Source organism: Parasteatoda tepidariorum, chromosome 9 (assembly GCF_982258835.1).
Source record: "Parasteatoda tepidariorum strain Cologne lab strain chromosome 9, Ptep-v5.0, whole genome shotgun sequence".
NCBI classification, from domain to species: Eukaryota; Metazoa; Arthropoda; class Arachnida; order Araneae; family Theridiidae; genus Parasteatoda; species Parasteatoda tepidariorum.
In genome coordinates, this window is record NC_141763.1 from 78,694,399 (window position 1) to 78,721,133 (window position 26,735).

A 26,735-nucleotide genomic window follows, 5' to 3' on the forward strand; every position below is an offset into this window, starting at 1 on the left:
TTCTTCTGGTTTGGGTTCAAAATTACAAAGCTAAGGTTCAAAATTGCATACCTTTATTAGAGCCTAAATATCAAATGAAGATAGAGAAGTAAAGAGACAAACATGAGTTAAATGGTTTAACAAATCAGGATAGAGGAACAAGTTTGAACAACGAGATAAGGGGAGGAAAGGAAACAAGGGAGAGGATTTGACAGGAACATCTGAATGTAACAGATTAAACTAAAATAGACTTTCAAATATTCGAAAGTTCATAAACTAAATTAGAATTTTTCAAAATGTAGAAAGAGTCTCAAAAATCAAGATGAAGAGCAGTGTTGAATGATTTTAGTAGAAGAAAACTCAAACATGTGATTTAGTGAAGAGTGATAAAAGATCAGTTAATACCCTGATTTTAGACACTTTTTGTGTTCTTTTAGTCGAAATTTAAGAATCCAACATATGCAAGACCATTTAGACACAAAACTTAATTAATATCCCAGGTCCCAATAATCAGCGATAGGGTCTTTAAGGTTGTAATTATGCTATTATGATTTAGATTATGGCTTATCACCAACTTAACTCCTTTGCGGCATTGTTTGATTAAACTACTAAAAAAAAATTTAAAAATTCAATGTAATACATGGTCAAATTGAAGAGTTATTATTAAAATCGTTACATTCAAAACCAAATTTTCTTAGCTAAGTTACAAAGTTAATTTTAAAAGAAAATTAATTTAATGTAGGATTTATTAGAATTCTCTAATTCATGACTAATCATTAAACAATCTTGTTTAAGATGTTTGAGTACAATATATGTTAGATATATTGAAATCTAGTTTTTGTTTTGTTTTTTAATATAAAATAACTGTGCACAGTTTCAATACTCTGTACAAATGCATTTTTTAAATAATTTATTTCTTCAACTGTAATGTTAAAAAAATTTAATATTAAATAAAGTACCTTCAATATCGTAATTTTTTTAATACAAGTTGAATAAATTTTGGAGTTAAAATCAAGCTCTCAAGAATGCAAACTTTACTGACTCAATGGATCTGGTAAAAATCTCAACTTAAAAAAAAAAAAAAAATTATTTAAATTAAATGCAGTAAACGTACGAAGACAACAATATTTAAATAAAATTAGCAATACAAAATTTTAAAAAATTAACAAAGCAAAAATAAGACCACAAAATATTTTCAAAATTTATTTTTATTTTACAATATGAACAGATATCAAAAAATTTTATGAAACTGAAGTCACATATGAAAAGAAAGATAGTATCTAATGTAAAAACTACAGCATATTGTTTATTAACTGCTTTAATAACATGTATTTTGCAGTCAAAAAATAAAAGAATAAAAAATAGTGTTCCCTCAAAACAAGAAATTGGAGGTTTCGCTATACTAATAACTAATATTTAATGCTCAATGAACTAGTAAATTATAAAAACACATAATTAGCATAAAACACTGAATTCAGAACATATAGTTTATAAACAATAAAAAAATCTTTTAGATGCCAGTTGATATTTTTGTATTAAAATATTGTTTAAAAATTAATAAATGAATCATTCATTCAAGCAATCACCAGAGGTACTTATTTTTTTCTTCATAAAATTCTGATTAAAAGCATGTAAAAATAAAATTAAATATTTTAATAAATTTAATATAATTTTTGACTTATATAAATGAAAAAACTTTTTACAGTTCAAAAATTTAAAAGGAAATTTACCAGTTATTTTATGTTATTTTCAAACAAATATAAAAATAATGATTGCATAGCATGATAAAAGTTCAATTAGAAAAAGTTCATGTTTTATTGTAAGTCTGATCAAAGAGAAAAATGCTTAAAAAATATGCTAGAAATTATCTACGAATGAGTAAGAAAATCAAAGTATACAAATCAATAAATACTTCTGTAAAAGGATCTAAATATAAACATGAAATAGCTTAATTTTTTACTCGAACCACACGAAAATGTGGATTTGAAAAGTTTGGTGAATGGTCCCATAGTTGAATAATTGTGCTTTTTAGGAGGTAATATCTGCTAACATGAAGCGAAAAATATCCAGTATAATTTATGAAAAATATTAAATTCATGCTAACATTCAAATAATATCAAGGATATTTTAGACTAAAGGAATTGTAGAAATTTTTGACACTAATAACTGTAAATTTTAATTAACCGTAACATCTTCAATTTATGATTGGCAAATACATTTTAATAAAAAAATATATATATCTTCTTATATTTTTGAATAATAACGAATAATGAATTCATTTTAGAATAACAAATTCTTCAATTACAAAATAAAGAGTTCTGAATTTTAAAAAAACAAAAACTGAAAAATTAAGAACATATTAAAATAAAAAAGCTTTATATAAATTACTATTATTGAGGCTTACTTATTTGTTATTTGTTCAGTGGTAGCTCTTATTCAAACAAAATAAATAGAGCAAAAATTTTACTTTTATAAGAATTTTTTTCCTTTTTTGCTATCACTTTTTAAAGTTTAAAGAATTTTCTAATATAAAATGAAGAAAAATCAGTAGAATTATTAAACCAATAAACCAAAAAAAAAATATTCAAAATCCATTATAGTTGGCAGCTACAGGAATTTGTGCTCACACAAACAGTGAACAAAAACATGGCAATCATGGCAGGCTGAAGTGGATTAATTTAATGCAGTCAATGTAAGGGGAGCATCAATTTAAACAGGAACATTTCAAACTGGAATCAACATTCGTTTCAGAGTAAGCAAATCATCAAAAGAGACACATAAAAAATGTCAGGGAAAATGTAGGGTGTGCTAGCAGTACACAAAAAGTTACCTGCTTTAGGACTGAAAAAGGAAGATATTTTTCAATATAGTGCAAACAATGTCAAAAATGACAAAGAAGCATGGCAATGATGTTTCCAAAAAAAATTGTGTAGCAGCTAATAGCCATCACTAAATTAGTTTTCAATGACAGTAAAAGCAATTAGCTTCTTTTATTTTATGAGATCGTCCTCCCAACTTTTCAAATATACCGTCTAAGTTCAATTATATCAGATACAAGCAATGAAAATATGAAATAAAACTTTTTGGTATAAAATGCATCCACGATATCTAATAAAAATATTTTTCAAAAACACCACAATGCCAACTGGAATAAATAGAATATTATCACACTAATTGTATTTTAATGAGAGAAAAAAAAATAGATAGTCCTACAGAAAATAAAAATGCAAATTCACAATCAAAACATAGAAAAAGCCTCCTCCAAAAACAAAACTTATTAACATATATTATAAAGTTTCATTCATAAATCATCACAATAGTGCAGTATACTTAAGACATAGTTTAAATATATAGATGAATTCTTAATTTCAAACTGGCCTAAGCAATAATCCTACCACCACAAATATTTAATACAATTAAAAATAAATCTAAAGAGGTCACAATTTGTAATGGTGCCAGAAAGAGCAAAGATGCAGAAAGAAAAATAAAGCAGACTTTTAGTAGGTAATGATTTAATCTATGGATATGCAAAAATAAATTCTGAAATTAAGACTATTATAAGAGGCACCAATCAAAAGTGCTATAACAATATACAATTCAATGGAGAGACTTGTTTAAACATGCTTGTTTAAGAATTTTTTGCAAGTTCACTAGATAACCAATCCAATCCTTCATAAAGGCCATCGCCTTGTGTAGCACAAGTTGCTTGAATGTACCACTAAGAAAAAAAAGAACACTCATTAAAAATACATTAAATTTAATTCATACATATATTTTTTCAATAAAATATTTTTCCCAAAAAATAATTAACATACTTAATAAAATAATAAATAAAAAACTTAATAAAAATATATTTAAATAATTTATAAATGAGACTTTTGGAAATACATCTATATGCCACATTTTTACCACGGGAGGCATTTCTACAAACTTTTCCATAGAATTGCTTCATAATTGATACATAATTTCCAGAAACCCAAGCATGATACATGAAAACATTATTGCCTGCATGAAAGTTGTGTTTTTTTCTGTAAATGCTTATAATTAACACTCTCCAGAATTATATGAAAATGTATCTAGCCATTATATTGATCTTATCTATTCGAATATGGAAGGATAAGTACTGTGCTTATATTTTGTGGTAATTGTTTAAACTTAAAATGGCATTAGGTATATGTTACTGTAAAATAATAAAATTAAACTAAACACTAATGAAATTAAACTTAAGGAAAACAATTAAAAGTCTTGCATAAAGAAAAAATTAGGAGTCAGATCTGCACCTCGGGTGAAATATGCCCTTTCAGAGTTTTAGTTCATTTACTTTTAAACTAACAAAAATTTCCAGCTAATCTGCATTTGTGGCGTAATGGTGAAGCCAACGTCTTCTACCAGAAAGGTTTGAAATTCAAATCCCAGCTGGAACTAAAAAAATTGATAATTATTTTATTCATTTTATTTTATACATTTTATTAACTTTATAAATTATTATTTTTAAATTCAAATATTTTTAAACTAGAAAAAAACAAAAAAAAAATAAAAACAAATAAATTTTAAAACAAAAAATTAATGGAGATTTAGTTTTTTTTTTTACTTAATATACATAGATTATTTTAGGAAAAAAAATCAACATTTTTAACCCTCTGACTGCTCCATTTTTGGACCGAAGCCGCTTTAAAAATTTGCTTTACACTACGCGCTTTCCGACCTTACGAAATCGCTTTACACTACGCGCTTTCAAATACGGCAATTTAGAGGACAACTAACGACATCTGTTGGTCAAAACGTAAAAAATTCCCGCTGAAACGGGGAATAAACGGGATGCGCTCATCAATAAAGGAAGAAAAACACATGCCCGCGGAAATCGCGACATGAGCAGATTTTGCTACAATTCAGTTGCCCGTGGAAATCGCGGGATAATCAGTCAGAGGGTTAATCAACTGAATTTATTTACTTATAATAAATAATTTAAGTTTTTAGTTATGAAAATATAACAAAAACATTATACTTATTGAAAAAAAGATAGAAGGGAGGAATAAATTTTAAAAAAATTATAAAATAAAAAAATAAAAAATTGCTTAACTATAAAATTTTTTTCTTTAGAAATTAATACATTTTACAAGTAAAAAAAAAAAGAAGATTGAGATAAAAGGTGTTCTATTAGGGCAATAAATAGCTTTTAAAAAATGATATACTTTCGTTTACATTTTCATAATTAAATTTAGTAAAACCTTAAATTATTAAACAGGGTGCGTAGCCAAATCTTTGAATCAAAAATAAGCACTTTTTAAAAACTTTTCAAGCACTTTACAAAAATTTTCAAGCACTAAAAAAAATTCATATTCAATCAATGATATTATTGAAAAACAAAAGCTTTTTATAAACAGTTTTAGCGTTAAAAAAAAAAACCCAAAAAGAAACAAGCGTAAATCGAAACAATCAGTACTTTCCCACATCACCGAGTGAATTCAACTTGACCCTGAACTCAGAACAAAAGTACCCTTACCCCCTACGTCAAAAAAAGTGTTAGAAGTAAATTAAATAAACAAGAACAAAATTAAAATAAATTAAAAAGAAAAGATTTCATAAGGATCTGACATTCTCTATCCGAATTGGAGCACTCGGGTTTCGGTTTCAAGTATGCGCGCATGCGCAAGTCATAACGTCGGTGCGACATGAAGTTAGAGTGAATTATTACATAGCAAACTCCCCATTTTTCGTTAAATGCATGCGATCCACCAGATATCACTGAAGGGAAGAAAAAATTATTCGAAAAAAAAAAGCACTTTTTAAAAAGGCCAACTGAAAAAAAGCACCTTTAAAAGCTTTTAAAAATGAAATCCCCAAAAAAGCACCTTTAAGTACTTTTAACAAACGCTACGCACCCTGTTAAAAAATGCAAATAAAATTCATTTATCACATTAAAAAATAAGAAACTACAAAATTTTTAAATAATCTATACATTTTAATTATCAATTAATTTACAAAATTAAACATTTTTTTCTTTATTTAAATATTTTCAAAAATTTTTATATAAATTAAAAAATAACAATCTATAAATTAAATAAACATGTTAAATAATTATCAACTTTTTTAGAAGAGAAAATTAGAGATAAAATTCAAATGTCCCAGCTAAGAATTAAACCCCCATACCTCTCTGGTAAAAGGCAGACAACCTAAATGTAACACAACAAATACACATTGACTGGAGAGTTTTGTTAGTTTAGAATAAAAAAAACTTAAATTTTAATGGGGCATATTTTACCACAAGGGCAGATCTGTTTGCTAACTTTTAGACAATCCAAGGTTTTCAATTATTCAATTTAATTTAAACTTAATTTCCTTTTATTAGGAATTTTACAGATGCACACTTCCCTTACTAGTTATTACTAGTAATTTAGAACTTCAGTGAATGATTTATTTACTTAATTATATTTGATACTTAATTATATTTGATAATATTTAATAATATTTGATATTATATTTGATTTGCTTAAAATTAAATGTATAGTTCTTTGTTTCAGAATTTTTACACCATAACAAAAACACATTAAAAATTCTTTTAATATTTTCAGAAAAGAAAAGTAACACTGCTTTCAAAATTGGACTTTTCCATTGGGTATTTGCGCTTAAAAAGAAGATTACTGATACAGACACGGATATGCAAAATGGTGTATTAAAGTTTCGCCAAGTCTCTGCACGTCAGTAAGAAGGTTAATTGACTTTAAGTTAACTAGATACAGTGCCGTATTGCACATTGAATTTATTGAAATATAATTCATTCTAGTCTAAGTCTTTTACTCAGCATATATTTATTATTGTTCATGTATTTAATTGTAACAGTGATATATTTTTGTTTTGTATACCTGACCACCTAAATGCATAATTTATGTTCTCCATGCTTGTCTTTGTGTTAAGTAAGAAATATATAGTGAAAGAATTTAAATCTTTGTGAAAGAATTTTCATGCAAAAATATTTTTTTCTAATAACGGCAGGCACTGAACTTTCGTTCTTCACCTTAGAAGATGACGGAAGTGTTGTTCATTTATCGTTACCCAGAGGGCACCTGTGAACCAAAGTCACGAAGGCGACCAACATTACCCACGTCATACTGCCACAAATACCCGTTCATAGGGTGGGCCACATTCATACATCAGAAGACAACACAGAGAGAGAGAAACATCCATGCCCAGAGCGGAATTCGAACCCGCAGCCATTGGATTCGCAGTCAGGCACGCTAACCACTCGGCCACCTGGGCAAAAAATATAGAATGTGTAACTTAAGAGAATTGATACTTGATGGGCCTGGCTTACTCAAAATAGAATAGAGATAAAATTTGCTAATGTAAACAAATGCTCTGTTTCTACAGCCAATTAGTATCGAGATACCCACACTACCTTACTTTCAGGTATCCCATTAGAAACTTGATATATGAATACATATATAGGCATAGAGTTGAACCAAGACGGACAATTTATGATAGATATTTGAAATCAACAACAGTCCACTTAATATACAAAAACCCTTTAGGACACATCCACAATAAATAGTTGAGTGTTCCAGCGGTTAATCACAGGAAAGAGTAACTAACAGAGAAAAAAAAATCTGAAACTGCTCCATTAGCTCACATTCAAATAAGCTACAAATCAAAGAATTCACTTTATGATAATGACTATGTATAAATACATTAATATGTATGATTGTAAATAAGGCTTAGTAAAGCACGAATTCCTAAGATAGAAATTTATTTTTTACACCACACTCTGAATTCTCATTTTATAATTATTCAATAATGTAGTACAAGAGGTAACTTTTACCACAATTTTTAATAAAATGATTAATCATTAATTTAACGATTAAAATAATTTTCCACCATTTTTAATAACTGTAAAAGTTACTGATTTAAAGAATAATTCATTGATCATCCTCCCTTGAAAAAAATTTCTTCCATTTATATAAATAATAATTGTTCAAGGAGAAATTAACTATTATGCCACTAGAGCTTAAAAAAATTATAATAGAATAAATAATAATAATAAAAATTATGAAGGCTTGTAGGCTTGCTATGTAAGCTATTTCAAGAATAAAACAAATTTTGTATAATTATATCACTCAAAAACTTTTAACATTTAATAAAGTTTATGGTATAAATAAAAAGTTTTACAATCGCAAAACAAAATATCTGAAATTATAACCATAAAATATGCAAGTAGTTATTAAGCCTCTTAAAAACAGCTTTCTGAAAAACAAATCAAAAATTAAATAGTTATTCTCTGATACAGTAAAATTAATTTTAAACAATATAACAGAAATAGATTCTGTATAAATATTTTTAACTAAAACAAAAAAGCAAGAGTCTTTGTTAAGTAAAAAAATAATTAAGAAGCTTACTCTTCGATTTCTAAGTGAATTAAGACCTAGTTTTTCAGTGAGTTCACCAGCAGACATTGCATTGGGTAAATCTTGTTTATTTGCGAAGATAAGTAACACAGCTTCAGAAAGTTCATCCTCTTTCAGCTATAGGTGGAAAATATGTGTACTTTAAATAATAATAATAAAACATTTCAAAATATAAAAAAATTAAATAAAAACATATGAACCTTATAGATCCAGGTATAATAATTTTTTGAAAATTTTAAAACAGAAAAAATATTTTTTTTAATTTGTTATTGTTAAAATAAAGAATTGAAATGAATTTTTTCTGTAAGTATTTCGATAGAATAAGTCATTTTGTAAGAAAAACTAAAATCATCTATACACACCGGAAAAAATCTTAAAATTAGGGGCAAGATTTGAAAAAGCTTCGCTTACTTTACTTCATTTCAAATATTTTGATTTTTATCAAGTATTCAGTGAAAGTTACAAATAAATATGCTGGGTTACCTCTGAAAACTTACTGGGTTATTTAGAACATCAAATGCAAGATTCTGTTACAAATTATACCTGAATATGCTGAGCATTAAATTTAATAATCAAACTAATTTGCACAAAAAAATTCATAAAATACAATGAGCAATTGTTATAGCTTTAAACTTTTGAATCTCTGATTTTTTCTCTTTTCTTTGTGCAATATAAAAATGTTTATTAAAGACTTTAAAAATATTAAAATTAGCCTATAGCTGCATAATTGTCTAAACAAAATCTCCTCAAAACAAAAGCACATAAATATGACTATAAAAATTTTAAATGTTTGGTTAAATCAGATAAAACCTATTTTGCTTTGATTAGTGGTTTGAACTTGAAAAAAATGCTGATACTTTTTATTTTATCACTTATTTTTGAAAAGAAGATTTAGCAAGTTCTTGTCTAACGTAGAACAATGGTGAAAATAAAAAGAGTGACTAATGATTTAACACTTCTTTCACAAAAAATCTTTCAACAAAAAATCCTTAATTTTATTAAGAACAAAGCAGAAACTGCTTCAGTGAAATATATAAACAAGTGAAAGGTAAAAAATTAATAAATAAATATAAAAATTAGAAACAGCAAAATTCAGATAAACATATTTTCAAGCATTATAAATTTAAAAAAACTTTTTATAACATTAACTATCTTGGGAATTAAAAAAATCTATTTCTGTCTTAATCAAAAAATTAAAACATATAAATAAAGTAAAACAATATTAACACAAATAATTATAACACATTTATAATTTAGAAATAACCAATGATGTGAAAATGTTTCTAAAACATACAAGCATGAAAAAAAATATTAATGAAAATATTTAAAAATAAAGTAAAGCTTTAGACAGCTAAAAATTTCATCATCTAACTTAAGTGGTATGTTTTAAATCATTAAACATAAATAGGTAATTTTTAGAATTATATATTTTTATATTGGTTATAAAACCAGCAAAAAATTCTATATTTACTACCTATATTTTCTACAAACTATAATCTTTTTGCTAATTTCTTAACTATTTAGGGTTGAGTAGTCTATTTATGACAACTGCCAGATTAACCCAACTTTTCCCTGTTTTGTGGTCCCCCTGGTTCCAGTTTAAAAAGTCAAAAATATGCTTTTACATAACTAAAACTTGCAGGTTCTTTTTCAAATTTTCATAATGTGAAATGATTTTCACACTAAACTTTTCTTGGCATAAAACGAATTTATTTAAACACCTACTATGCCACATCACAAACATAAAATTAAGTATATAGAAATATTTACAAATCACATCGTCAAAAAGCGCTTCGCTCCTTCCTCCCACATACTAATCCTTTTTACACTACACTCAAAGAAGAGAGATTCTTTTTTTTTAATTAATTCTTAAGTTTTGTTCATATCTCGCAGCGCCATCTAGTGGTGGCAAACCTTACACCTCCCACCAAGGGAAGCACATGCGTCATCTTCAATGACCAGGTGCTGAAAGAAAGAGGTTAGTCACACACTCACCGGAGTCCGGTTCCTGAAATGAATATCTAATTTCTAGTTGAAGAGTGCACTATTTGATATAGTAAATATAAATGACTAACCAAGATCTTTAGCATATACACACAAAATTGAAACAAATACAACAAATCAGATAAAATACATGATATACGATTATTAATGATTACATTTATTATAACTAGAAAGTTTTACTATACATATGCATAAATGTACTAAAATATGAAATGAAAATAAGTACTAAAAAAATTAACTAATCTTCAAAAGGTAAGCGAGAGAGGGTGTCTGCATTACCATGGTGAGCTCCCTTTCGATATATGATGCGTATATCATAACGTTGTAAGGCTAGAGCCCATCTAGCCAATTTTGTACCATGAGGTAATCCTTTAGTCAAAAATGTTAGTGGGTTGTGGTCAGAGACAACCTGTATCTGAGATCCAAAGATCCAACAATCAAACTTTTTCAATGCACTTAGCACAGCATAGGCTTCCCGCTCTATCGTGGACCAGTTTATTTGGCACGGTGTTAATTTTTTGCTGAAGAAAGCAATTGGATGTTCTGTGCCATTCTCGTCATTTTGTGCAAGACAAGCTCCAACGATAGTAGCTGAAGCATCGGTATACAGTTGAAATGGGCGATTCAGCACAGGGGTGTAGAGAGTAGGCATTTCAACTAAATTTTTCTTTAATAATTGAAAAGATTTTTCGGCGTTATTGTCCCAAGGAATCTTGTTAGCTACCTTCTTCTTAGTCAAGTTTGATATAAAATGAGCTTTGCCTATCTCGTATATTAAATCCATCGCATGTTTCATTGGATATGCATCAGGTATTGTATAACTGTTCAAGAGTCTGAAGTCTATGCACAACCTAATGCTTCCATCTTTCTTCGCAACACACACGAGAGGATGCGCCCAATCACTATCACTCGGTTCTATCAAGTCCATTTCCAATAACTCTTTAATCTGACGATCAACTTCTTTCTGGAGGGCAATTGGCACTCTATATGGTTGTAATCGCTTCGGTGAACAATCTGCAGTAACTTTAACAGAGTGTCCTCTCACTTTGGCTTTTCCAGGACGTTTACAAAATATATCTTTATATCGTTGTAGTAGACTTTTCAACTGGTATTCCTGTTGGTCATTCAAGGTATTAGTCATTCGTTTTAATTCAATGTCATTATTTTTATTCCATGTGCCTTCTTTGTCCGTTGGAGCATAATACAATTCCCCAAAATCACTATCTTGATCAAATATAATTCCAACTTGTTCAACTCTAGCTATATAAGGTCTCAATTTATTTACATGTAATTCTCTTGTACTACCATCCTCCATTTCTACTAAACAGGAGTGGGGTCTAGTGAGCTTTACTACTTTGGCTGGTCCTATCCAGGTATTAAGCAATTTGTGAGTTGAGGAAGGCATAAGAATCAGCACTTCATCGCCAACAGAAAAACTCTTTTCTCGGGATCTCATATTGTAGTGTGAAATCATACGTTCCTGATTTTTAGAACTATTTTCTGATGCTATTAAGTGGGCATCTTGCAGTTTCTGTTGCAATTGTTTCAAGTAATCTTCAACAGGACGAGCAGCATTAGTTGGAATTCCTCTTTCACCAGTCCAAAATTCTTTCAAAATGGCTAATGGTCCAGTTGGTAATCTTCCATAAACCAATTGATATGGTGACACTCCAGTGATTGCATGAGGTATTTCCCTATATGCAAAAAGTAAATAAGGAAGGTGAGCGTCCCATTCATTCCCATGTTCTTGGATGTTTTTGTTCAACATGTTTTTCAAAGTTCTGTTCCATCTTTCAACTGCTCCCATACTCTCAGGATGACCCGGAGTGGAAAATCTAGGAGAGACTCCCAATATGTCATGGAAAGCTTGAGTTAACTGGGCTGTAAAATTTGTACCTTGGTCCGTACATATAGTCTTGGGGAAACCAGTCTGACAGAAAATCTTCATCAACACATCGCAAGTAGTCTTTGCAGTAATATGTTTGACCGGTATGGCTCCCGCCCATCTTGAACACAAATCAATAGCGCATATGATGTACGAGTGTCCTCTTTTAGATCGGGGCTCTAAAGGTCCAATACAATCCACGCTCCAAACCTCAAATGGATTATTAGGCCTTGCAATTGGCTGTATAGGAATTCTATCTCTATATGTTGTAGTTCTTCGTAACTGACATGGCTTGCATGCTTCACAAAATGTTTTCACGTCACTTTTTACTGAAGTCCAGAAAAATGAATATTTAATGCGTTGCTTAGTTTTCTGTTCTCCCAAGTGTCCAGCTAAAGGAATTTCATGAGCCATCTGTAAAACTTCCTTTCTTTTGCAATTAGGCAGAACAACTTGTTTTACCTTCTCCCCACAAACAACATCATTATGCATCAGCAGACAATCTTCTATTTCGAACGATCTTTCTTTCTTAGTTGCTTTTTCCCATGCATCTTGTAACGTTACGTCCTCTTTCTGAAGTTTGATAAATTCCTTTCTCGTCTCACTGTCAAGATTAGAATCAACTTTGTTTTCTAGGTTGACCGGTTCTGCAAACAACTCTCTTTCTGAACAGGATTCAGGTGTTTGATCTTCATTGGCCTCGACATTTGCGACTTTGATTACTTGGGATTCATCATTAATGCCTTGCCTTGCGTTAATACTGTATAACTGTACATTTTCTAAGAGAGCCTCATATGCAGTTTGACAAATTAGCATATCATTCACTAGCTTTTTGGAAACGGCAAATGTAATTGGCACTGAATCATGCCATCCATCATCCATTTTTATATTGAATATTCTCAAGGGAACAATTTCACTATCACCAAAGGCTGATACTAATTGGATTTGTCCTTCTCCAGCACTTTCAATGTCTTTTACTAAGTCCGCTCGCACAACAGAGATTTGTGCTCCAGAGTCTACAGTTCCTTTGAAGACAACATCACCACATTTGACTTTTACAGTCTTCAATTCATCAATATTCTGTGCTAAGAAGTTACAGGTGGATTTGGGAGTAGACATCTGTACTGTCATAATATTTTTCGTATTATCCTCAGTCTGCACTGCATTACTTTGGGCTTTGACTGGTAGAAGTTTGTTTCTTTGAGAACTCTGTTTACTTATGTTCCTATCCATGCATTCTCGCGAATAATGACCTTCTTTGCCGCAAGAAAAACACGTAGGTACAAAACGTGATCGATTATATTGAGTTTCATGGCTGTTATTAGAATAAAAATTATTGTATTTGTGACTTGTCACTTTATCTTTATTTCCTATATTCATTTCTTCTTTATGGCGTGGTTGATTCCATTTATTCGAAGGAAAGGTCCTGTGAAAAGATTTCTCTTTACTGTTCAATGGCACAGCTGGTTTCTTGGTTTTCCGATGAATGTCCTCATATTCATCAAGTTTTTCCACAAGTACCTTTGGAGTTTTTATTTTAGACCAGTCATCTATGAAATGTTCACGTATCTCGGTGGGCACCTTCTTTTTCATTTGGTCCGTTATGAGAAGATCTTTAAGTTCATCAAAGGTTTGAATATTTAACCCATTAAGCCATTCCTCGCAAAAATTTCTAATTTCATAAAAGAAATCTTTCCAGGTTCCTTCGGGGTTCTTTTGATGTGTGACAAACATTTGGCGAAATTTTTCAGGGCTCATTTTAAATCTTTGAAGTAATAATTTTTTCACATATTCATAATCAGCCGCATCTTTTTCTGGTTCACGAGCAATAAGGCATACAATATCTGACGGTATAATACTCATAAGATGCGTCACCCAGCATTCCTTCGGTAAATTTAAGATTTTTGCTTGACGTTCGAACAAAACTAAGAATAAACTGATATCATCATTTTTTGAATCAAATTTTGGAATTAACTTATGTAAATCAATCTTGAATTGTCCAGATTCTTTGACCTCATTTTCATCTCCTGTTTTCATCTCGATTTGTTTCTTCCGAAGCTCGAATTCCATTTTATCCTTCCTTTTCTTTTCTTCAACTTCATCTTGCCTCTTTCGTTCCGCCATTTCAAATTCTTCTTTTCTTTTACGTTCTTCAATTTCAAGTTCTTCTTTTCTTATGCGCTCATTTACTTCGAGTGCTTCTTTTCCTTTACGTTCGTCTATAATAGTGTTCAACAGTTCTTTACAAAAATCTTCATCGAAATTTTCATTCTTCGAGATGAGCTCTTTCAACTCAAACACTTTTAGATTACTAACATTTTCAACCCCCATTTCCATTGCCATGAATTGCAAGTCTATTTTTAAGCCTTTTCCTAAAAACGCCATCTCGCACCTTATTATAATTAACTTAAACTAATTACTTTACCTTATGTAAAAAAAAATCTAAAAGTTTGATATGTAAAAGAAAAATAATAAAATATTTTAAACTTTATTTACATATATCTGATTAAATTTAAATTCAGCCATATGCTATTATAATAAAAAAAAATTAGTAATATCCTATTGTAATGTATACACGTAATACCACACAAAAAAAAATCTCTTCAAATGCAATAAAAAAAGGTCTTTTTAAATTAGAATTCTACTTAAAACAAACAACTTATTAAAATGCAATCCTAAAACAGAACTACAAAATTCTCGAAACATAAATCAAAATTTTATTAAAATGCAACCTTCTTAAGTTAAAATAATACCAAAGCACTTTGTAAAATAATAGCAAACTACTTCTTAAAATCAATTCAAAATCACTGGTGAGAACATAAAAAAAATCAAAAAGCATTAGACCTCAAGAACACAGTAATAGTAATAAATCACTAGATAATATTTCTAGCAACAGAATAAATGTATATCTTATATCAATAACAGAATGAAGTGAATACTTTTGACAAAATATTTCTCTTAATCACCACATCAAATTACTTTTCAAAACAAACTAATAAAATCTATCACTTTAAATATAAACATTCAATCGTATATTTATTATTCTTTTTCAGAGTCATCACTTTCCTTCTTTTTTTTTTTTTTTAAAGAATGAATAAGAATTCACCAAAACAAAACAGCATTTCACTTACTAGACTTCTTTTTTTTCATTAATCATAAAACAGAATGCCAAATATCAAATCAGAAAACATATAAACTTTACTGATATATAATTTAATATTCCATAAACCATAAGGAGAAGATTTCATTTAAACATCTACCATCATTAAAAGCAGTTATACAATATTTCAGAATTACTAATTCCAAAGTCATAAATAACTCTTATAAAGTATAAACATTTCTTCAACTAAGAAACGAATTAATCCATTACTTCCGCTTTCGGAAAATAAGTTTCACTTTGTATGCTTAACTTTCTTTTTTAAAATCTTTAAAAAGCAATAGATTTTAGAATAAACTGCAACTTTATGCTTTTATAGAGATATAAACACAGTAAATATATATTTTCGTTGATTAAAAAATAAGTTTTCTTAAGATTAGGATAATCTTTACACATTAAAACACAATAAAGTGATCAGGTTGATCAAAAGGTTTTGAAATGACCAGGACGGTCTCTGAACGAACGATAATATTAAACGTTTTAACCGGGATGGTTAAAATCTATATTTATTTATGATCAGGATTGATCAAATTTATATTTAGTAAACTAAATATAAAAACTACTTATCGTCTTGGATTGACGCATCTATTCTTTTTGTTTTGTTTTGAAAACAAAAGTTCCACCACATAAATTGAACTGATGTCAAAGAAACTATGAACTAAATATTAAATTCTTTATATTTTCGATGAAACATAAATACTCCTTTGAAAACTTTTGGAAACAATGATATATTTAGAACAAAGCGTTCTTTCTTCAAACCAAAACAAAAATGCGTTTTCTATGGCAGAAAACCTAAATGAAAATATGTTTTCTATGGCAGAAAACCTAAATGAAAATATGTTTTCTATGGCAGAAAACCAAAATTATTCCTTCTACAACGAATATTTAATACGATTCTGATGAATCAACCCAATAAGTTAAACTGTAACTTATTATTTTCATACAATTAATACCAATTATTCACAGTTCCAAAAGTAATCAAGGCTAATAATAATGCACTCTTACCATTATTTTAAATTTAACTAAAATTTTACTAGTGAGTGTGGACTCCTCTTACCTGGTTTCTAATGGAATCCTTCATTTCCTTCATTGGAAACCATATTTCGGTTTCAGCTAATTGCTAATTAATTAGCTAATTTCATCTAGAATTCCATTCTTGCACGACTACGCCACTAAAACTTGCAGGTTCTTTTTCAAATTTTCATAATGTGAAATGATTTTCACACTCAACTTTTCTTGGCATAAAACGAATTTATTTAAACACCTACTATGCCACATCACAAACATAAAATTAAGTATATAGAAATATTTACAAATCACATCGTCAAAAAGCGCTTCGCTCCTTCCTCCCACATACTAATCCTTTTTACACTACACTCAAAGAAGAGAGATTCTTTTTTTTTAATTAATTCTTAAGTTTTGTTCATATCTCGCAGCGCCATCTAGTGGTGGCAAACCTTACAACATATTATATATATAAGCTGCAAACGTCAACATAAAGTTTCTTTTTGACTTTTTAATAGCTCAGAGTTAATTTTCAACTAGCACATACGTTCAATTTGGCACTTAATGTAGAATAACTTTTTAGTTTCATAACTTATTTGAACCAGAAAATGTTCCATGAGCTAGGCATTTGGTGCAATTCATATTTGAGAGTTTTTCCAATTTCTATTTGAATAAGTAATTAGCAAGAACATTAGGATTTCTTATTGACATTCAGATAGAGTAATTATGATTACCACAAAACATTTAATTTTTGTTTTATTCAAATGCAAACTATAACAATCATAATTGTCCTACATAAATTCTTAGATAAAAATTATAACAAAAAGAAATTTTCATAGCTCTCCAACAGGGGGGTAAAAACTGTCCCAAATTTCCACTTTTTGTTGATTTTCTACATTCGTAGAGAGAGAAAAAATCATCCTAAAACATTAAAATCCTGCACTTAAGCTTTTTAAAAAGCCAAAAAAAAGGCTAAAATTAAATAAAAGTTGTTAGTCATACATACTCCAATTAAATCTAGCATTAGTCACATAAAATTACTGATAAAATTAATTAAGAGTTAAAGACAAAAGTGATTAATCTTTTTTAATCATTTTTTATTAATTTAATTTATTTTAAAAGTATAGATATCCACATTTGCCTATAATTTAGCTACTGAATTTAGTTATTTACTTGTAATTTATTTATCTTTTCTTAACTTATATTTCCACAAAATCTAGCTGTGAAAAAAAAAAGTTCTAAATAATTGACAAAATAATTTTGGGCAAAAGATAGTTTTCGACCAAAGAATTATGAAGAGGAAGCGAGTCCAAAACTTTACCAAGCCTAGCAAATATAAATAAATTCAAATGCATTATAATGATTAATACTTAAAAATAGGAATATGTATCACGCATCAATAAAAATTCATAAATACTTTACCCATCTGCAGCTTATGTAACCTTAATTACATTAGATAAGCACAAATGGAGCAATTCAAAAATGTCCATATACAAATCATAAATTTTAAATAAAACAAAATTTAAAATACACAGATAAATAAACTAATCTGATATTCAAAAAGCCTTTATAACTTTATAAAAAGAAATAAGATATAAATCACACAATTTAAAGATACAAATGGAAAAAATACCATTTTAGACAGTTCATCCTGTGCTTCAGCTATTCTGTCTCTATCATTACTATCCACAACAAATATTAGGCCCTAAAAATAAATTATAAAATATACATTAAAAATAAATTAATAGGACAAATAAATAAATTAATCAAAAATAATTTTAACATTAAAATTTTGCATAGTCAAATTCATTCACAGAAACTTACTAAAAATCTTACAATCTTAAAAAAATAGATATACTCCAAAAATAAATTATGTTTGTCAAAGATTAGAACAATATGATGTGGCAGACTGTATAGTTAGCTGAAAGCTATTTTTTAATAATTGCATGTAAGTTAATGAAAATTAAAATTTTGTTAAACTACTATTAACTTTACTGTAAAATAAGTTTATTTCATACAAATTCAAAATTCATTTTTAAATATGGGTATTGATAATAACTAACATGTTAACCATTTGTTGATCAATCACAAAGAGGTTACACAGGAAAGAAAGGAAAAAGGCAAGGTATCGACAAAAAAAATTCAGGTTCAATTGCTGTTGAAGAGAAAATAATTTGTTCGCAGATATTTTCATTATTCAAATGATCTTTTTACAACAATAGTTGAAAATAACAAGTTAAAGAAATACAAAAAAAAAGCAAAATTTATGATTTAATTAAGACTTAAATAAAATAAAAAATTTATAACTTGTAAAACCTAAACAAATAATAAAAACCTAAGCTCTAAAATAAGAAAACATAACAAATTTTACTTTTACTTTAAATTTATCAGTCACAATTGAACAAACTTACACAACAAAAATTACTCAAACATGCTATTTTTTTGGATATCATATTAAAGAAATTAAATTTTTATAGTATATCTTTAATTAAACACAGGGATGAGATTGGCCAAAAGGCAAAAAAGCGTAATTTCCACGTGAGTAAATTTTACGTGTGTACAATCGTTTAATAATAAATTCCTGACAATTTAAGATAACAAACAACAAAAATTGCTATTTTAGTTTGAAAAAATTACATGATAGTCAGCAACTGTTTAGATAATTATTTTTCATATGATAAGAATTTTGCATTTTATATCATAAATAACAGCAGCATTATTTCTTAAATTTCGGTGCTGAGTTAAAAAAACTCTTTTTCCACAAAAAATTGAATAATTTTTTAAGTGATTGCTTTTGTTTGCTATACATTTTTTTTTTTTTTGCTTAATTTGCTACAAACGCTTCATGTTTTACAAAACCAGTAAAAAATCTTTTAACAAGGTCAAATTTCTCATAATGCAGCTTGTGAATGAGGGGAAACAGATTGGTGATTAATTTAGTTGTTAGCCCATCTTCAAACATCTTTTCACAAATCCTATTTTTTCTTTCTTTACCTGCCTTTGTCACATTCTTCTTTGCAAGCACAGAATGTAAGTTTTAAATATGCCTATATATGCTAATAATCGTTGATAGAAAAACAGTCACATTTATAGTACCTAATTTTAAAAAAACCTACCTCTTACAAGAATCGCGATAATTGATTTTAAACTCGTGTGAATACGAATCGTTACATAGGTTTTTAAAAACGCGTAAATACAAATAGTGATATTGGATTTTTAAATCTCGTAAATAAGAATCATATTGTAGTATATTCAAATCGAGTGAATAAGAATCGAAATGTTAGCAAATTCTGGGCTTGAGACTTTTAAAAAGCTTGAAGTACGAACTATCTGGCGGGCGGGTAAAAATGAGGAAAATCGTATCTTCTGTGTGTAAAAGCGGCGAAAACAGCTAAAATGTAAAAATGTGGAAGAATTGACAGATATGTAGGTTGAATTTTCTGTTCATCTTTGAAAATCGGAAATAAATATAATTCTTTTATTTCAACGGCTAAATTTTTCGAAAAAGCAAAATCTTTATTTTAAAAAAAAAATTTAAAAAAAGAGAAACTTTTAGATAATCGTAGTTTTTGATAAAAAGGCGGATATTCGAGACACAAAAGTAAAAAAAGCGGAAATCCTCTAAAAAGCGGAAAAATATCATCCCTGTTAAACAAAGTTAGAATTTTTTTTCTGCTCGTAACTTTACATTTTTAATGATAAAAGATTAATGTATTTAGTGGAATAATTTGAATACTACATTGAAGTAAATAGCAAAAACTTCATTTCATCTAAGAAAATACTGATTGAACAAATCATAAGCAAAAATTGAATGCATTAATATAAAGACAACAGTTTAAATTCCAAATCAATACTTACCTCCGTATTCTGAAAATAATGTCTCCATAATGGTCTTATTTTATCTTGTCCACCAACATCCCAAACAGTGAAACAAATATTCTTATATTCAACAGTCTCCACATTAAACCCTAAATAAAATAAATACACATTAAAGTAGTTATAGAATATATAATAATAACACTAATAAACAACGATTCCACTTATAGGCAATAGAGCAGAAGTTCCCAAATGGTGTTCTGCGGAACCCTAGGGTTCTGTCGGAGAGTTAAAGGGGTTCTAAGACTATTTTCAAATAGTTTTTAAACCCTTTTGAAATCTGTAATTATATTATAATAACCAATAATGCATCATTTACTTACATCGATCATGTTTACAAAATTATTTAAAATAAAACGCCAACAATAAGGAAATGGCCTTTTGTTAAAATATCTATAGATATAATCATGGAAAGAACACATATTTATAAAAAAATGGAATAGTATATAACATTCCGCTCTTCAAATCAAAGTAAAACTGAATTCACTAATAAAGAAATATATTTCCAAAATAACCATTTTCCATATTATAGCACTTATTTTTATTTTTCATTTTATAACAGTACAAAAAAAAAAAATTTTGCTAGATTTAGCTCTAAGAAAAAAAATCCAACTGTTGAAAATAAAACACAATTTAAGATTATTAATGATAAAACGATTTCACAATTTCCTTCCTCTTTTTAAATATTAAAAATCTAAAAGTTTAAATAGAATTTTGACAGCTAATATATATTCAGATTTTTCTTCATTTACTTCAGTTCTTAAGTCAGGGTTCCACTGGAAAGTGGTTGCAGATCAATTCCACAACCAAAAAAAAATTGGGAACCGCTGCTATAGAGTTTCAAATACAGCACAAATCTAAAAAGGGACAAAAAATAACTTTTTCAATGCATAATTGTAACTAAACTTGAAATATGTGTAGTAAAAATTCTTTTCCTTCTTTATTAGTAGTAAAATGTGAAAATTTAAATAATTAAATCATTGTTTTTCCTTGAAGTTATTTGAGCTGTACTAATTAAAAGTCTTAATAGTTTAAATATCTCTTGTTTTGAAATTCTTTGCTTTCTCTATCAATAGATAGAATAATTATGAATGTGCATATTAACAGATGAATAAAGAGGTAACAAATTCATATTTTTAATAGCAAGGGACCTAGAAATTCAGGGTGCTAAGCACCAATAAATTTCTAAGTCTTGAGGATTCACTAAATGAAATTATATAGTTTTTAGGATAAAGATAATAAAGATTTTCATGCTTACCTATTGTAGGAATTGTTGTAAATAAAGATTTACATTCTTACCTATTGTAGGAATTGTTGTAACTATCTCTCCCAATTTCAACTTATACAAGATTGTTGTTTTGCCAGCTGCATCAAGACCAACTAAAAATAAAAAGAATTTTATATATATATAAAAAAAAAAATTTGAAATAAAAGAAAATTATAAACTAAGTTCGAATAAAAATATTTAAAAAAAATTTCAGTTAAAACAATTTTTAATAATTACCTAAAAGTTCTCCAAATTTAGCATAGTAAATATATTATTATATGTATTAACTGGAGTGTCAAAATCAGTCTTGGTATATTTTTTGTTATAAAATATTACTTGCGTCATTAAATTGGTAATTCAACAGAAAACTGGTTTGGAAAATCTGTTAGACATATTTATATGCTCTACCAATTATATTTAACCTGTTTATATTCTTTTCAATTCTAAGTAAAACGAAGTTTCCTAAGTACTCCTTATTTTTCCTGAGGAAGTTTGATGCGAATTAAAAGTCAAAGGTTACTTTTTTTAAATTTCAGCATATGTTAAAACATTTATAGCTTTTATTCCTTCATCTCTTTAATAACTCTCACAATTTTTTTTCCATGAACCGCCGCCCAAGAAATAAACATATCTTATATTAGCACCAAACATAGTTACTTACCCATCAAAATTCTGACTTGCTTTTTTCCAAAAAGGCGAGTAAAAATACTAGAAATTGTAAGTCCCATTTTATTATTATGTTAAATAAACCCTTAAAGTAAACAATATATCCTTTTCAAAAACTACAGAACATCACTGCCACGTCCTTTTAAAGTATATTTGTTTATCTGACGTCTCTGACAGTCTAGATCTGAAATAACTATAATAGTTTCAAAAGTTTATAAGCTAGAGGAAAAGTGAAAAATTACAAATATTTATTAAGAGTGAGAAAATGCGTTGTCAAAAAAACACAATTCGGCATTCATACAATCATTAAAAATTACGTATATTTTAGAAAGAAAAACTTCAGCCTACAGCATATCGATATCATCGAATCGAAATTCTAAAAAAACATATCATTGCCACTCAAAATTTCTAAATCTTAATGATACGCCAACAGCCACATTCAGCTATATGTCATGCTTCAGAATCATTTTCACTGAATGCAAAAGATTGCGTATGCGAATTCGGAGATGCGGGCGAGAGCGTGATTAGCAATTTTGTCGATTGATTTCATTGATTCAGTTTGGAAGCTTTCGGGGAAATTAAAGCTCAGTGGTCAGAGAATCAGGCTCCAATCAGGAGAGGCCGAGGTTCAGGCTTCGACTCCTCTAAAACTTAACGTGCACATCTGATATACGCACTCGTAAAATCTGTGGAATCATAAGTCCTATGGTCGATCGCTGTGCAGTATCATGAGTTCAGAGATCTAGAGAAATTTCTTCCCCCTTCAGATATGTATCTAAATTAATGAAGAACCATTTCGAATGAGATTCCCTCTGCAGAAAATCAAAATTGTGATGGTAAGTCTTCGAATCTTCCTAACGGGTGTGTTCCTGGTACCTACCTACATATTAGGAGCTTTTGGAGCTCACACTCTAGATTTTTTCAATTTTTGAGACGTATAACAATTAATTATTACAATTAGTTTATCATTTTTCTTTATTTAATAATAATTTTTTTATAATTTTTAATTTTTATCAGAAAATTAACTACAATAAAAATTTTAAATCTTATAGAATAATTAACTACAATTCACAATTTTTACAAATTTAGGTAACGTTCATAGTAAATGTGGTTTGATAGCCCAACTTAAAATGTATCAATCGAATTCTCAATTATTAAATGCATATTTTATATGAATTTTAATTTTGTCGAAGAAGTGACAAAATAAATATTATCGGAGCAGCGTTCGAAAACATTTAGCATTAAAATAAAAATTCTGTTTTTTAAACATTTATATTCTACACAAAATCGTTCACTTATAGCAAATAGAGAAGGAAGTAATTTCGCCACTCTCGAGAGCTGGGTTCTTCAAAAGTTCCGAGTGGTGGGATTGCCCAATTATTATCTGGTTCTCAATCACATCTCCACATTCGTTTACATAATTTTTTTGCGTAAAGGGTGATACTAGGCAGTTTGATAACTTTTGATTATTTTGCTTTTCTAAATTTCTTTAAAAAAAAAAAAGCTTTATCTAAAATAACAGCCGTCGAACATTTCAGTTTATATAGTAAAATTTTTTTTAAAAATTAGACAATAGAAATAAATTGATCAGTTAGTGGTCTGTCATATTGAAGATCATGATCACCCATGGAATAATTAAATGATTTTTTAAATATTTTTCTGAGTAAACTATGAGTAGATCACCGAAGTCAAGCCTCTCTGCCTGCGATCAGTAAGTGGCTAGGGAGCCTCTTTGAGCAGCCTGGGAAGGAATCGAAGGTAAGGTAAAGGACATCGATCCTCGTTAAACTGTTTTACTGTTAAGTGATCAACTTCGTGAGCAGCTCGTTGAGCTACCAAAGAAGAGCCTTCTCTCTGAAAAGGACATAAATTATGATGGCACGTCTTCGAATCATTCTCAGCGATGTTTCCATTACCATAACTAATAGTCTATTGCGCAGCTCCAGTACGATGTGAATAAAGTACTACAACTACTTTAAACTTTATACATTTTTTGACTCAAAATTTTTCTGTAACTAAATTTATTCGAAAAAATTGGTGTCAAACATTCTAATGAAACTTTTGTTAAGAAAATTTTGTCAAAAAAACTTCTTCGTTACTTGAAAGACATAATTCATGCTTTGGAGATGTAGATACCTGCCGGTGACGTCATCGTGGGTAAATCGTAGCATTTTCGTTTTCCCAAATTTAGAAGTCAATCAGGTTTGGCACTCACGCGGGGCGTTGATTACAGGTATCCAATTAAATACAGACCAAATAAGATTTAGTAAAATAGAAACCAAGCCTATAATTGCGGTATCTGTAACGTGCCAAGCACCAAGCACAACTACGAGATTAGGCCCAACCATGTGATTTAAATCACATGGCTGGCCCAGCCATGTAAACACGTATTCTTTTTCTCGAGTTGCAAGTGCCCAATCGGATAATTTTTAAATACTTTTCCTCGCTTAGAAAATCTATTAAATTAAGGGCATAATGTAATTTAAAATCATTATTATAGATTAACAAAAAATCAGACAATAATTGCCAAAATTCCAGTCAGTAATGTTTTAATGACAAATTTTATGCAATGTACAATTGTTCTTTATTATTTTACGTTGCAAAATTTTACGTCAATCAGATTTTCAAAAAATCCGAAAACTCCTGTTAACAGAACTTATATGGAAATTGTGACATTTATCGTATAGACAGTTAAGTAATTATTTTTTTTAACTATTTTGTATCGATAAATATTTTTGCACCAAATTTAATAGGAAAAAATGGTCATTAAACATTTTTTTTTTATTTCCAATGGCAGGCCAAATTAAAAGAACAAAGAGGATAAAATAACAAGAAAAACAAGGCAAAAAGAGATAAATAGAATTGAATGCATAGTGACATGCTTAGCCCATACGGGCCCTAGCTTCCCAGTAGCGTCCACACACAGTAGTGGAGATGAGCGCAGGACAGACGGAAATATGGGGCAAGTCCATGTCCTCCCCAAGGTGACAGAGCTTGCATTTAGGAGAGTCAAAAATGTTTATGCTAAAAAGGTGTTTGGCCAGACAGTCATGACCCGTTACAAGTCTAAAGAGAGCGACTGCCGTAAACCTGGGCTGATTTGGGATAGTTAAAATATGGTTGAACCAGGTTTTGTGTATATTGCTTGTACGGAAATTCTCTGAGAGCATGTTCCGGAATTGGTTTCGGACCAGCAATTTAAATGAGTGCAGAGAGATGGAGCAACGAGATGCTGGTCATTAAACATTCTAATGACAATTTTTAACTAATTGTTGACATGCATGATCACTCAATTTTTAAATAACTCTTGAAAAATTTGAAAGTTTCAAATATCTTCTCATTTTGAAGAGGCGAATCATCGTATAGAAGTTCAATAAGTCACTAGATATTTTTGTAGTGTGGGGAATTAAAATTATCGACTATATCAACCTTCATCTATCAAAAGGTACCTCCTGATAGAATTAAGTTAACATGTCTTATATAGTAGTGATTTGGTATTTAATATTTATAGTGGTAGTTACGCCACATTACTCCCCTTCCAGAATTCGATGAACGATTACCATTAGTTAATTCATGCTGTATTTTTTTTTTTATTTTTTTTTTAAATTTTATTTATATTATTTTCTGCTCATCATTTTTTAATAGCATTTCGCTCATTATTATTTTTTTTCTTTTTTTGTAGCATTTTGCTAACATTTTTTTCTTTTTTTTTTTTTGTTTATTACCGGGAGACTTTATTTGCTTCACCGGATTTTTTTCCTTCTTTTCTTTGAGCAGCTTATTTTATTTTTTTAAGCAAATCAACTGTTTAATGCAGACCATCCGTCATGTTAGCAAGCTCATATCACGTCCGGGTCACCAATGTGGGGAATTAAAATTATCGACTATGTCAACCTTCATCTATCAAAAGGTACCACCTGATAGAATCAAGTTAGCGTGTCTTATATAGTAGTGATTTGGTATTTAATATTCATAGTGGTAGTTACGCCACATTAGCAGGGTTTATTTGAGAACGTGAAACTCAATCATTCGAATGACTTTATTGTTAATATTATAATTGGCTATTTGCAACAAGAAATAATTATCCCAAACAATGTGATTTAAATTAGATTTAATTGGATACCTGTAAGTTACGTCACGCAGGTGTGTCGTACCTGATAGGCTTCTGTTTTTAGACAAATGCCACGATTAAAGCATTTGTAGATAAACAGAAATCATCGCCAATACTATGGCCACGATTTACCTACGATGACGTCACTAGCAGGTATCCAATCGAATCAGAATTAAAAATCAGCAAATTCTTACCTAGCATGCTCTACTAGAAACCTTTACTTTGGAGAGATAATTATTACTATTAATGCTGCTGACATTTAAAAATTACTTTCATTGTTATAGCTTAGAGATTTTCAAAATTAAAGGGTAGGAGTCAAACATTCTGATGAAATTATTTTTTAGCTAATTAAGATGGAATATAAAATCAGAAAACTCTCATTCAAA

General features: G+C 28.9%; 1 protein-coding gene across 1 annotated transcript; it reads right to left on the reverse strand.

The window, feature by feature from the left end:
• Positions 1-1,171: 1,171 nt before the first annotated feature.
• On the reverse strand, positions 1,172-22,626 carry Arf4 (ADP-ribosylation factor 2). Its single transcript, XM_016060814.4, has 6 exons — positions 22,234-22,626; positions 21,605-21,685; positions 20,288-20,397; positions 18,063-18,134; positions 8,370-8,495; positions 1,172-3,697 (listed from the first exon to the last, which is right to left on the reverse strand). Exons 1-6 carry the CDS (start codon positions 22,298-22,300, stop codon positions 3,608-3,610), a joined length of 546 nt encoding a protein of 181 aa, XP_015916300.1. The 5' UTR covers positions 22,301-22,626; the 3' UTR covers positions 1,172-3,607.
• Positions 22,627-26,735: the final 4,109 nt, after the last annotated feature.